General features: G+C 38.9%; 1 protein-coding gene across 1 annotated transcript in view; it reads left to right on the top strand.

Moving 5' to 3' along the window:
- Nucleotide 1: 1 nt before the first annotated feature.
- The window catches only part of BLOC1S5 (biogenesis of lysosomal organelles complex-1, subunit 5, muted), a gene marked incomplete at its 5' end in the record, with an annotated part of 40,995 nt that continues 27,160 nt past the window's right edge, over nt 2-13,836 (top strand). Inside the window, 2 exons of the mRNA XM_008590178.1 lie at nt 2-74; nt 6,692-6,774. Coding sequence (XP_008588400.1) covers nt 2-74; nt 6,692-6,774 — 156 coding nt within the window. The remainder of the gene's footprint in view (nt 75-6,691; nt 6,775-13,836) is intronic.

Below are 13,836 nucleotides of genomic sequence, written 5' to 3' on the forward strand. Positions count from 1 at the left end.
CCCCGGCGGCGGCGGCGGCGGCGGCGGCGGCGGCAAGAAGACCCCAGCGGGTTCAGCGCACCTCGTTATCAAGGGTATGGAGTAGCAGGGCTGTCGTCCCCGGTGAATCCCAGCGCAGCCCCACCTCCCAGGCCGCGCCCTCTGACCCGGGCTGGCGCGCGCGCGCGTTTGTGCGGGATGGGGGAGAGGAGGTCGGTCCCCGCCTATTTCCCGGCGCCCGGATGCTTCCCACTAACAACCCGCTAACCCAACTCCTCTTTCTTCCTCGCTCTCCTTGGCCGCAGCCCGGGGCCGTTAGGCCCGCCTCCTGTCCCCTCCCCAAGCCCAGGATTCCCGGGCACCGAGCTTCTCTGGACAGCCTCTCGACCCACCAGCAACGCAAAGGGCACCGAACTTGGGAGTCGGGAAGGGTTCGCGCCCCCATGCAGTCGTTTAGGAGCTGTGTGACTTCGGGTCACTCTCTTTACCGCCTCTCCGACAGTCTGCACCTGGGTCATGCGAGGAGTGAATGAGATAGCACTTAACGAAAGCACCCTAAAACACTTGAAAGAATCGTACACGTGGGCAGATGTCCATTTGTTCTGTCTGCTTTGAGCCGGGAGAAGGGTACAAACTAGACTAACAGAACCGGCTTTAGGTTTGATTCCCAAAGCTCACAACCACCCTGTTTCCTGCGGGAAGGTCTTGCCAGTTAAGATACTGCACTTTCTCATCGCCGTCCTCCCTTAACCCTGTGGTTACCTGTCAGTCACCTATCTTTCAGTGTGGAAGGCCTTATGCAATTCCAGAGTCTTTCAGCACCATCCAAGGAATGGTACCTTCTTCGGTTGCTGCCTGATTCATTTAACCCGTAGGTTTGTAGGCAGCCCCAGCACAGCTGCCTGTTGCTGTTTTTAGACTTTGTTTCAGATTGTCTCTTAAGTCTAATTAGGAGTGTGGGAGTGTTGCATGGGTATTAAGACTAAATTAGAATAATTTATATGTGCGGTCTTAGTGAAGTACTAGTTTAAATTTTTTTAACTGGGGTAAAATTAACGTAACAAAATTTGTCTTCACTTCTAAAGTGTACAGTTCGTTAGTTTTAAGTACATTCACATTGTTGTGCAACCATCATCACCATCTATGCACACTCTTTTCACCTTGCAAAACTTAAACTTTATATATATTAAGCAATTCTCCATTCCCTCCTCTACCGAGCCCCTGACAATCACCATTCTTTTTTGTGTGTCTATTAATTTGGCTACTCTCGGTACTTCACTTAAGTGGACTCATAGTAGTTGTCCTTTTGTGACTGGTTTTTTAAATTTAGCTTAATATCCTCAGTGCGCATACATGTTGTGGCATGTGTTGGAATATTCTTAAAAAATATTCCTTTGCATGTATGTATCTTTTCAACTGCCATTGAACGTTTGGGTAAATTCTATCTTTTGGCTGTTGTGAATAATGCTTTCAGTTCTTTGGGTGTGTGTGTGTGTACAATGTGTGTGTGTGTGTGTGTGTGTACAATTCCCAAAATGAATTGTTGGATCATGTGGTAATTCCATTTTTAGATTTTTGAGGAATTGCCATACTGTTTTCCATACTGGCTGCACCATTTTACATTCTCACCAACAGTGCAGAAGGGTTCCAATTTCTCCACATCTCACCAGTGCTCGTTTTCTTTCTTTGGCAGTAGCCATCTTATTGAGTGTGAGATGGTGTCTCATTGTGGTTTTGATTTGCATTTCCTTAATAATTAGTGATGTTAAGCATCTTTTCATGTGCTTATTGTCCATTTTATATCTTCTTTAGGGAAATGTCTGTTCAAATCCTCTGCTCATTTTTTAATCCAGTTGTGTTTTTTGTTGCTGTTGAGTTGTAGTTTTTTATGTATTCTGCATCTTCACCCCTTTTCCGAGACATGATTTGCAAATATTTTCTCCCATTCTGGGGGTTGCCTTATCACTCTGTTGATTGTGTCCTTTGATGCACAGAGTTTTGATTTTGATACAGTACTTTTTAAAAAAAGATAATCTAGTGCTGTATTGTATACTTGAAATTTGCTAAGACAATGGATCATAAGTGTTCTCAGCACAAGGGAAAAAATGGTAACTGATGCGACGGATGCGTTAATTAGCTTAATTGTGGTAATCAGGTCACAATGTATATGTATATTAAATCATTGTGTTATATAATTTTAAATTTGAACAATTTTTATTTGTCAATTTATACCCCCAATAAAGCTGGTGCAAGTTGGGGCAGAGGGAAAAATTAAAAAATAGAAGTTAAGAGACAAGAAAAAAAAGATAATTCCAGGGGAGTTTTCAAGTTAATCTGAAATTGGGTCTAGAAGTTGACTCTAACTGAAATAGAGTCTAATTGAAAATATGTCTAGAACTTCCTTGGCTTCTTTTATGGGACCATTCACTCTTCATTCTGAAGACAATGATTTTTAGTCCATCTTATTTTAAGACTGTCAACTATAGACAGATATTTGTTGAATTTTATTGCTGGGCTCTGGTGAAAAGGAAACATTTAATAGATCATTTTAATACTTGTGCCCTGGATCGTTGAGGGTTTCTGCTACATAGGTGGGTGTCAGGAGGAGAGGATGGGAGACAGGGGAGGCTTCCTGGAGGATGGCAAGTCTTGTTTGAGTCTTGAAGAATGAAATGTTAGCAGTTGAGAAAAAAAGGGCAAGGGTATTTTGGACTTAGTTGGAAACAGCATGAGCAAAGGCACAGAGGCCTGAGCCAGCATGACAAGTGAGTTTAGGAAACTACTACAGTGTGACTAAGAGAAGTGAGTCTGTTGGAAAACAGACAATAGAGGACTTGCCTTTTCAAGGAGATTGGACTTATTCTTGAATGGCAGTGTTAAGTACAAGAGCCACGTGGTTGGATTTGTATTTTATTTTACTTTTTTCCTTTTTGTCTTTTATCGTGTCCGGCAACGGATCGCAACCCTCAGTGTCGTGCCCGTACCAGACTGGGACCGGCAACGGGATTGCAACCCTCAGTGTTGCTCCCACACCTCGCTCAGCCAGTGAGCGGGAACCGGTCTGTATGTGGGATCTGAACCCTCGGCGGGAGCACCACCGCACTCCCAAGCGGCGCACTGTAGCAGTGCGCCACCAGGCCGGCCCCTGGATTTGTATTTTAAATAGAGCACTTAGGCAGATAGTCATACTCATGGTTCAGGGACTTGGTATTTGTGAATTCGCTTTCTAGCTAAAATGATTTTGTAACCCCCAAATCAGTATGGGTGGTGCTTTCATGGTCATTTGCATATGTGCAGAGCAAAGCAATGTTGAGATCACCTGACTCCCACATTCCAGCTGGGGTTAAACAAGGTGACACTCTCTTTGTCTCAGCTCTCATATTGTAAACAAGTGTCCTTTTTGATTTCTATTTAGGGCAATGTTTTTGACATTTTTGTTGGTGATTTTTCTGTTTAAAGTGGCCCTCAGGCATATGGTGCTGTACTATGTAGTGTTTCTAAGTGCAGAAGACTTCCAAGTGCCTTATGGAGAAAATACTTGTGTTAGGTAAGCTTTGTGCAAGCTTGAGTTATAGTGCGATTGGCTTTGAGTTCAATATTAGTGAATCAACAGTCCAGAAAAAGAAAGGAAATTCACTGATCTGTATGTAAGGCTAAAGTAACCTGCTAAAGTAACATTTACAGTGTGTGATGAAGCTATGAAAAAGATGGAAAAGTGGCAGTTTGAGGATTCATGATATGACAGCCGATTTTTAAAAAGTGTAGCAGACAGCATTGTTGTGAGGCTTAAAGCCGAAGAAATTTATGATTGTTATTACCCAGGGTCAAGAAAACGTTAAACCCTTCTCAGCCAGTGCTGGCTGGCGTGAAAAAAAATAAAATTTGCAGGCAAGGCAGGTTCTACATATTGGGAGTCTGTGGAAGAATTTTAGAAATACCTGCTTAGTTTTATACAGGAAAAGGGTTATGTGGAAAAGCAGGTTCTCAATACTGATGAGACCGGTGTGTTTTACAAGATGTGACACAAATGGCTTTTCAGTTGGCAAAAACGTGTGTGGCTGGAGGCTTGTAGGAACTTAATACTGTCTTTTACTCTATCTTTACTGTCTTAATACTCTATCTTTTGTGTGAAGCGGTATTTGTCCCAGTTTAGGTTATGAACTTCTGGAGAATAAAAGATTATTTCTTAGTTATCTTGTATGAAGGTACTTTAAAAAGTTTGTGGAAAAAATAGAATTAAAAGATAATTTGACTCTTTCCGAGAACTTCTTGAAGTACCCTTGTATATCAAACAATGAAAGCATGCTTTGCGTGTGTAGTAGGGCTAGAGAAGGACTTATATGAAAATCTGTACCTTACATTTAAGTTAGGGGAATTTACATGTAACCCTGAGACTTCTACAAATTTTGAATTATTATAGTGTACTTATTTTGTTGTTATGGTGTTATAATGAAACTAGTTAGTGGCTTAATTTCTATGGTAATGGGTATTTGATAATCTTTTTTCCTCCATATTTTTACTATCTTAAATTTTGGAGCACAGTTGGTGTTTTAGAAGTGATCATTATCCATTTCTAAACAGAATTGGATTCTCTCTCCAAAGCCTAAGTAAATTCCCATTATATCAGGCCACAGATGCAGATTTCCCCAAATCAGCAAACGTTATCTGCTTCTCAGCCATGTAGAAAAATGCTTGTTACCCCATATATCCTCTGTGTATAATATGAATAATTTGGTCTCTGAGATACTCACTGGAGGAGAAAGGTAATTTCAGGACAATGTGGTAAGCAGTATGATAAAAGTATATGCCTGGGTACTCCATGAAAGCTGGGAGGAAGGTGGATGGAATGAATGTTAATTTCAAGGAACAGTGAGTCTGAGTGGTTTTGAAGGAATAGTAGGGATTAGGTAAAGTGGAGTAGTTGGGGACGCAGCTACAGTAGTGGCAACAGTATGACCGAACCATGGCAAGGATGCACAGGGTAGCATGGTGTGTTTGGAAAACTGCAGGTTGTTCATAATTGCTGATGTGGGGAGATGAGGCTTGAATCAGATCACAGAGGACCTTAGGTGGGCTTCCAGGAAGCTTGGACTTTGTCCTCTTGGCCAGTTGTTGTGCTTCAGAGACATTTGTGTTCATTGAGATGTGAATAGGTATTCTTTGCAAAGTTGGTTCTCTGATCAAATAAGGCCCTTAAACTCCTGCATACTCTACCCTTCACTTGAGCATTCATAACCCATATTTGCATACTACAGGCTCCCAGAAGATGTGAGCTGAAGAAACCTAACTTGATTTTATCTAATGTCTCCCAAACTTAACTAAGCATAGAACTTTCAGGGCCGGCCTGGTGGCACACTGGAGAGTGCGCCGCTTGGGAGCGCGGCGGCGCTCCCGCCAAGGGTTCGGATCCCATGTGGTGACCGGTTCCCGCTCACTGGCTGAGCGCCGCGTGGGCGCAACACCGAGGGTTGTGATCCCGTTGCCGGTCCCCGGTACGGGCGCGACACCTAGGGTTGCAATCCCGTTACCGGTCAGTAAAAAAGACAAAAAGGAAAAAAAAAAAAAGAACTTTCTTTTTTTTGGTGAACTCCTATTATCTTCTTATAGAAATGTCTGGGTAATGAATTGGTGAAGAATTTAAGCAAGAATATTAGGGTACTTCAGAAAGTTTGTGGAAAAATGGAATTAAAAGATAATACAAATCTTTCCATGAACTTTTTGAAATATGCTCATAATGCTTTTATTTATATTTTTTCTACTTAGCATACTTCACAAGACGTAACCTAATAAATTCACTAGAGAATTGAAATTGCCCCATAGCATGTCTGCAAAAATCAAAATTTGAGAACAGAGTACAAAGGAATGAACATGAATGATACATATTCTTATTTGATTTGATTATTAGATTTGATTTCTCCAAGAATTTTAAGGTTTACGTCTTAAACTACGTAATTGTTACTGAGAAGAATGAATAGACTGACTCACCAAAAACAATTAAAATTAGGAAGTTTTTTAATTATAACTTTTTCAAACCTATCAAAAAGTAAAGAGACTTATAATGAACATTCACCACCCATCTTAATAAATAAATCATGACAAGCCCCACTGTGTACCATGCTGTAATTGCATTCGCTGCCTCCCCCAACCCTAACGGTAACCCCTACTGTATCCTGAATTTGGTGTTTATCATTCTCATGCATTTCCTTACAGTTTTATTGCTTCTCTATGTGTCCCAAAAGGAAGCATCATTTTGCGTATTTTTAAGGTTTATGTAAATGGCATTAATCCTTCTGAAATTTGCCTTTTCAACATTATATTTGTAGGATTTATCTATGTTGGCATGCGTAACTCTGGTGTATTCATTTTTACTCACTGGTTTATAGTATTCCACTCTATGAGTATGTTTAGAGTGTTTCCTTTTGACATTATATGCATGCTGTAGGAAGCATTTAAAAATGCCTTATTCATTTATGTAAGAGGTTTTTTTAGATTACATACCTAGGCATGAAATTGCTAGGAATACATGTCTTCAACTTTAATATTGCCCAGTTGCTCTCAAAAGAAGTTATACCAATTTAACACACTAGCATGGATGAGATTTCCTTTTAATCCTTAATCTAAACTGGATTTTAACCTTCATCTATTCATGGGGAAAGGGAAGAGTTATGCCACTTAGTATGGATTAACCCTGGATTTCATTTTATCTTTATAGATCTTGGAGAAATTCATTCAAGGCTTTTGGATCACAGACCATTTATTCAAGGTGAAACTCGTTATTTTGTAAAAGAGTTTGAAGTGAGTATTTAAAATTTATTTTATAAAAATACTGCTGTAATTGTTAGTGTGTAAGATATAGAAGGGAAATTCCCTAGTTTTAAAGTCTGATTTGAGTTCATGGGTTCAAAAAATGTATAAAGTTGTGAAGAGGTAAAAATGCTTGTTTTTTAATGGTGCCTACTCTGGGGTATATAATGTCTGTCGATATCAGTATTTTTATCTATAAAATGAGATATAGTGAAAAAGAGATTTTAGAGATTGATGGGCCTGAGTTTTCCAGACCTATATTCTATGTTTTTTTCTCAGTTGGGGCATCAGTACCCACTCAAGCACTCAAGTTCAAACTTAAGAAGCATCCTTGGCTGTTCCCGCCTCTTTAGGGCTCACATTTAGTGACCAGCTCTTCTAGATGTTATGTTATAAATTTCCATTCCTTCTCAGTGGTGTGCCTGCTTTATCAACCAAGTCAAATCCAGTTTTCACCCTGCTGCCAGAGTGATCTAACATTCTTTCACTTCCTAAAACCCTCTGATAATATTTGTCATGTACAGGATAAAGTCTAGGCATTTCTCTGTGACCTGGCCCCTGCCTTTCTAGCTCCACCACCCACCACTTCATTTTGCATGCTATGTTCCAGCCTTAGTGATGCACCAACATGCCATCCTGTTTCATATTACTGCAGTTTCATATTACTATAGTTTTTCACATGCATAGTTGGTTCACTGTGTATTAAACAGTAACTTCCCAAGATACTGTTGTGTAGATGGTAAATGGTGTTACACAAACAATTTTGTGATTCTGTATAAGTTAGAGTTCTATTTTTAAATGAGACTCTGACCAAGCAGGGTGTCAAACCTGCCAGAAGGAGAGAACCTTTTAATAAACCCTTAAAACTACAGAAAGCTGGTAATACAGAGCACTCAAGGTAGAGGGACAGATCTGTAGCATTAGACAACCATTTCTGGTTTCAGCAGACTCTCTGACACAAAACCTGCATAATAGTGACTTCCCAGGGCTGTTGTGAAGATTAAAGACCTGTATGCAAGTGTGTGTCTTAGAATATTGTCTGGTACGTAGGAACAACTGTTAGCTATTGTCATCATCATCATCATTATTTCTAGTGTATAAGAATAATGTAGGACACAGAAAATTATCCATTTCCCTTATGCTATGCAAAAATTGTTACCAGTTCCTGAGAGAATAAAGCAGAAATTTCTATACAAACTTGCTATGAGTCCTTTATAGTGTATTGTATAAATACTTTTAAAATTTGTATTGAATGTTCCATATATAGAGTGTGGATATAATTATCCTTAAATGTAGGAATTATATTTGATTCTTCTTTTTCCTTCACTTCAACAACCAGACTATCAGCAAGCCTCAAAAACGTATCTTAAATCTTTGTACTTATCCCTTTTGCCACTACCCCCACCCTAATCTAGCCCACGTGGACACCTGCAGTAGGCTCCTACCTGATCTCCCTGCTTTCAGTCTTATCTCTGAAATAATTTTTCCCATACAGTAGCCAAATGATCTATAAACCTGAATATACCACACCTTTGCTTAACCCTCTCTCCATGGCTTCTCTTCATGTTTGCAGTACAGGTCAGTACCTTAGCTATGCTTAAAAGTCCTGGATGATCTCTGACTCCTACTTGTCTTCCAGATTTTATTGCACTCAATTCTTCACATACTGCACTTCAGCCACATTTTCTTTCTTTTCTTCAGTACATTTACAATCCAGTAATCATGGTTATTCCTGTAGCAGCAATTCCATCTGCCTAAAAGCCTCCTTCACCCCATTTTTTGTATGGCCCTCTTTTTTGTTTAGATTACAGGTTAAGTATTACCTGTATTCTTTAATCCAAAGCAGTCACCAAGGTACTCTATCATGTCTCCCTAATTTACTTCTTTATATAGCACTATATTTGTTTTCTAATGCTATTTAACAAATTACCACAGCTTAAAACAACACCCGTTTGTTAGCTCAGATTTCTCTGGGTCAGAACTCTGGGCACAGCATGGCTGCGATCTCAGCTCTGGGTTTCATAAGGCTAAAAGCAAGGTGTTGAGCAGGCTACATTCTCATTTGGGGCTTGGGGTTCTCTTCCTAACTCATGTGCTTGTGGCAAAACTCAGTTCTCTGCAGTGGGAGCCACTCTCGTCTCCTAGAGTTCACTCACATTACTTGCCACATGGCCCTTCCGTCTTCAAAGCCAGAAATGGAGAGTCTTCTTCACGTGGAATTCTGCTTGTGCTTCAGCTCTCTCTTGCCCAGAAGAGACCTTGCCCTTGTTAGAGACTCACCTGATAAGTCAGACCCAGCAAGGATTATCTCTCTTTCTTAAAGTTACCTGATTTGGGACCTTTAATTACATCTGCAGAATCCCTTCACAGCAGCATCTAGATTAGCACTTGATTGAATTAACTGGGAGAAGGTATGTGTGTGCACTGGGAGTGGGGCTCATGGGGCCATTTAAAATTCTGTCCACTGCAAGCACTTACAACTACCTATTGTTTTTCTTGTTATTTACTAGTTTATTGCCTCTCTTCCTTCATTAGAATTCAGGTACCATGAGAGTAGGGACACATTTCTTACTCTCTATTGTATTTAAAGTGCCTGAAACAGTGTCTGATACATTATAGGTGTTTAGTATGATTCAGAAGAACAAGTAGCAGAGCTTGTATTAAAACTTGGGTTTTTTTGACATGCAGTGCCCTTTATGTAAGTCATGTTTTTTTGTGAGTCTGCTTAACTTAAATACTGAATGGTTTTTATTAAAGTTTATAAATGAACCTCAAAATCTATGTTAAAAGAAACATAGAGTTTTAGAATTAGGATGGATTCTCTAATCCATCCACCTCATTTCATAGAAACTGAGCCCAGAGATGGAAAGCAATAAGTGAAAAGTCATACAGCTAATTAATGGCTGAGTTATCCCTGGAATACGAGTGTCATTTTTATATTGGTATCTTTTAAATAATGTAGATGGTTTCCATGGAAGGGCTATACAAGTAAAAATGGGTCTTGAATGGAAGATGAAGGAAGAATTACTTGTATGCTTTTTGAATGTTACGATCGCTTCCTGTTTAAGCCAACACTTCTTTTAACTCTACAGAGTTTTGAGTTTTTATGAGGATTAAATGATATATCATTTTTAAATCCCTGGTATATTGGTGTTAGACACATGTTGATTATTGTCATTGATAAGAGAAAGGTGGTAGCAAGTATAACCAAATAAAAATGTATTAATTCAGAATTTACAATAACTTGAATGTTTGGGTTTAATTTTTAATATCTTTAGGGAAAAGAGGGATTAGCTAAGCAAATGGCATAAGCATTATCTTAGGAAAATATTTACTAAAGAATAAAATTTTCACACTAGGGATGGATAGATACAAGCTTATTATATAGTCAAACAAACTGTTAGGAGCACTTATTTTATGTGAGGCATAATGTGAGGACCTAGTAATATATTGGAGAATAAGAGAGACACAGACCCACCTGTCATGAAGCACGGCGTTCTCATATTGCCTTGAAAAATGTTCTCTGAAGGACTCAAACATATTTTGTCAGCTGAATTTGAGTTGGTTTTGTTGAAAAGTATTTGATCTAGTTTTTCACACAATGACCTTCCGACTTGGTCTTCCCAGGGGCTCAGTGTAGCACAGAAACTCTCCTAAACGTCAGACTCAGCTGCCTTTTCTCTATATTATGCTAATATTTCCTCTCAAATTAGAAGGAAAAACCTGAAAGTATTTTAGAGACTTTAGATTTGAATATATTTCTGCATTATTTACAATTCTTTTCTGTCTTGGCCCAAACAATAATATCCTGTATTTAATAAAAGTGGCCTTTGCCCAGAGTGTCATCGTTGGTCAGGGAGAAGTGGTGAAGCCAAGCCATCTGTACCCCCTGAAGTTTCATCTTTTCTATACTATTTAAATGTAGTTTACTTTAAGAAAACTGGCTAGCATTTAAAACTAAAGTTGTTTATATATTTAAAAGATTTTAGGTTTATGGCAACAATTATCTATTTTTATATATAAAATTTTATTTGTAAAAGAAGAGAGTGCCCACATGGTGGCAGCATTACTTAAATTATTAAGTACTGTTAGAATATTTTAAGCTTTCTTTTTTATTTTCTTACCATTTAAGTACTTTCTCCCACTTTATGCAAATTTTTTCCCCTTGATTCCAATGAACATTATGAACGGAGAGAGATTCAGAAGAGTCTGACTTCTCAGGTAGAGTACTTCCAGTGAGTATCAGGGTAGTAGTATCAGTGGGTAAAGTCATTGTCCTCTGTGCCATTATCTTACTAGCCATGATCTTTCTCATGTGGAGCAGAGAAGAGACTAATGTTAGTCAACAAGTTTATAGAGTGTACAGTCTTGTGCAAGTTGCTTATTTAGTTCTTAGCAAATTTCATTCATTTAATGCTTTATTGAATAATTGTTGAATACCTAGGTATATCAGAAAGGAACGTGTTTACTTATTTTTCTTTCACAATATCCAGAGTCCAGATTTAGATAGCCTAGAGCTGGTATAGTATCCCAACAGTGTCAGCTTTTCTTCCAACTTTACCTTCTATCTTTCTGGGGTGTTTCCTTTATCCTGTGCTTACAAGGTACCTTTTGGAGCTCCAGCCATTACATCTGTATTTCATGTAGCAAAAAGGAGGGCAGGTGGGCAGCAGCTAGCAATCTCTTACAGGTGCATTGCCACTCCAAGTAAAATCTGAGTGTTGATAGCAAGAAAGAAGAGAATGGATGCAAAAATATTTGTCACACCAGATGTATAAAAATAAATAAGAAACAACCCCTACCTCCAGAAAGTTTACAGTCTAGGGAGAAGGACATATAAAAAAAGTATGGTAACGGCATGATTATAGTGATAAAATAAGCACAAAGTACTTGAGAGCTCAGAGGAGGAAACAACTCCAGAAACAACCCCCAGCAGGAGTCTGAAGAAAATTGTCATAAAAGTGGTGATGGTTGAGCTGAGAAAGAAAAATAGATATTAGGAAAAATAGAGGAAATGGTTAAAATTAGAGTCAAAAGAAAAGTGTTCACTAAGTGCAGTAACTGTAGGAGTTAGGAGTGATTGTGTTAATGAGTTCAAATACGGGTTAAATTGATCTAGAGAAAATTCCTTAAAAGGTAACTAGCACAAACTAGAATTTCACTTGACAGCTCTCATTTTTAGTTAGAGAAACTTGTCAGATTATTAAATATCAGTTTAAAGCATCATGTTATTAGCGCATGTAATGTAGCATGTAATAAATATATGATTCGTAGTGTGATAGAAAATTTTAAATTATATCAGTCTTTCCCTTTCTCTCTAATACTCATAAATTACATCTTTAGTGTAAATATTATAGTAACTGGAGTGATATTATTAATAATTGCTAACATTTTTAGTGGCAGGCACTGTTCTGAGCACATCACATGAACACTGTCCTTAAATTCAACTCAAGAGAAATTAACTATATATAATTTTATGGAGTGTTACACATCAGAAAACAAGCTTCTTGAGTGCTGAGCTTTGTTCTGATAATTTTCACCCCACAGAATATATATATATATATATGTATATACACAAACAGATGTTAGTTATGTTCTTTCATTTTGTGATAGGTGTCAGCAGTACTCCTCAGACAAAGATATCAGCATAAAAACATGCATAAATCAGATGGTAAGTTTAAGGGAGGAGACTACTTCTAATATTCTATCTTGTATAACACTATCACAGGGTCTATTTTTTGTTTAAATAAGTTATTGTTAGTGGGCTGTTAGAGAGGTGTGGCTACTAATTCATTTACTGCAGTGTGTGACTACCAGTTTGCCTGCTGCAGTAAATAACCCTTCAAATAACTGGTTCTTCACTTAAATATGTCATGGACTCCTTTGAGAATTCCACACACACACACACACCCCCCCCCGCACTCCTGGAAAATGCATACAGGATATATGTATTCAATTTGACTACAATTTTAAAGGGATCCTGGAACCCTAAAGCTCATCCATGGACTCCAGAATAAGAACCTTTCCTCTGAGTGCAGCTGCAGAGCTCTCGTCTCTGTTCTTAGTGTTTGAATTGAGAGACCATTCTTTTGCATGTTAATAAAGAAGTTAGTCTACTGTAAGGAATGCAGTATTTTTCCCTACAGTTGATTTTTCCAAATTCCAATGCCATCTGGAGAAGATGGCAGCAGCAGTGGCATAGTTTTTTGTTTTGTTTTTTTCCTTTCAAATCTGTCTATAAAAACAGAGCAAGTAGGATATCAAAACCAAGCAATATCTATAATAAAACCAGGTGACAAGGTATCACCAAAATACCAACTGGCCAAATCACCAACGGCTAAAAGGCTTCTGTGGTATCAGAAACTTCCAGAGGAAGTGGAGGGAAGGCAGAGGTTCTTATGAGGGCCTTGAGTACAAGAAAACCTCAAAATTCCCATCAGGTATACTTGGAAAGCTTGATGGGCCATTCGGAGAATAGCTGCAGAAACTGAGAGGGGACTTTGGAGGCTCCAACTTACCAGTGAGTGCCAGGGCTCCACAGGAAAGTTTTATGGTGCTGAAGCAGTCTGGAGGTTTGAAACTCACAAACCAAAACACCCTTTCAGGATGAGGCCCTGCACTGTGGAGAAACTGTAGGAAATTGAGTACTTTATGAAACAGCAAAAAAGGGAGTTCTATAATTTTGAGTTTAGAAAGGCTATCCTGACCACCTCTCCCTTGTAAAAAATAGAGGAAAATTAATTTCACTTAAAATTAAGCCAGGGTCAAATCCCATATAAATGTATTAGAAGATAAAGAGCAGAATAATGTCCCTCAAGAAAATAAAGTAAGAAAGATATGACCACAAAAAAAGATAAAAATCATAACCTAGTATTTTAAAATGAGATTAGGGAGCATAAGAAAATCACACTAGGGGCCGGCCCGGTGGCGCACTGGATAAGTGCGCCGCTTGGGAAGCGCGGCGGCGCTCCCGCCCGAGGGTTCAGATCCCACATACAGACCGGTTCCCGCTCACTGGCTGAGCGAGGCGCGGGGGCAACACCGAGGGTTGCG

Source organism: Galeopterus variegatus, unplaced genomic scaffold (assembly GCF_000696425.1).
Source record: "Galeopterus variegatus unplaced genomic scaffold, G_variegatus-3.0.2 Scaffold5909, whole genome shotgun sequence".
Lineage (NCBI taxonomy): Eukaryota > Metazoa > Chordata > Mammalia > Dermoptera > Cynocephalidae > Galeopterus > Galeopterus variegatus.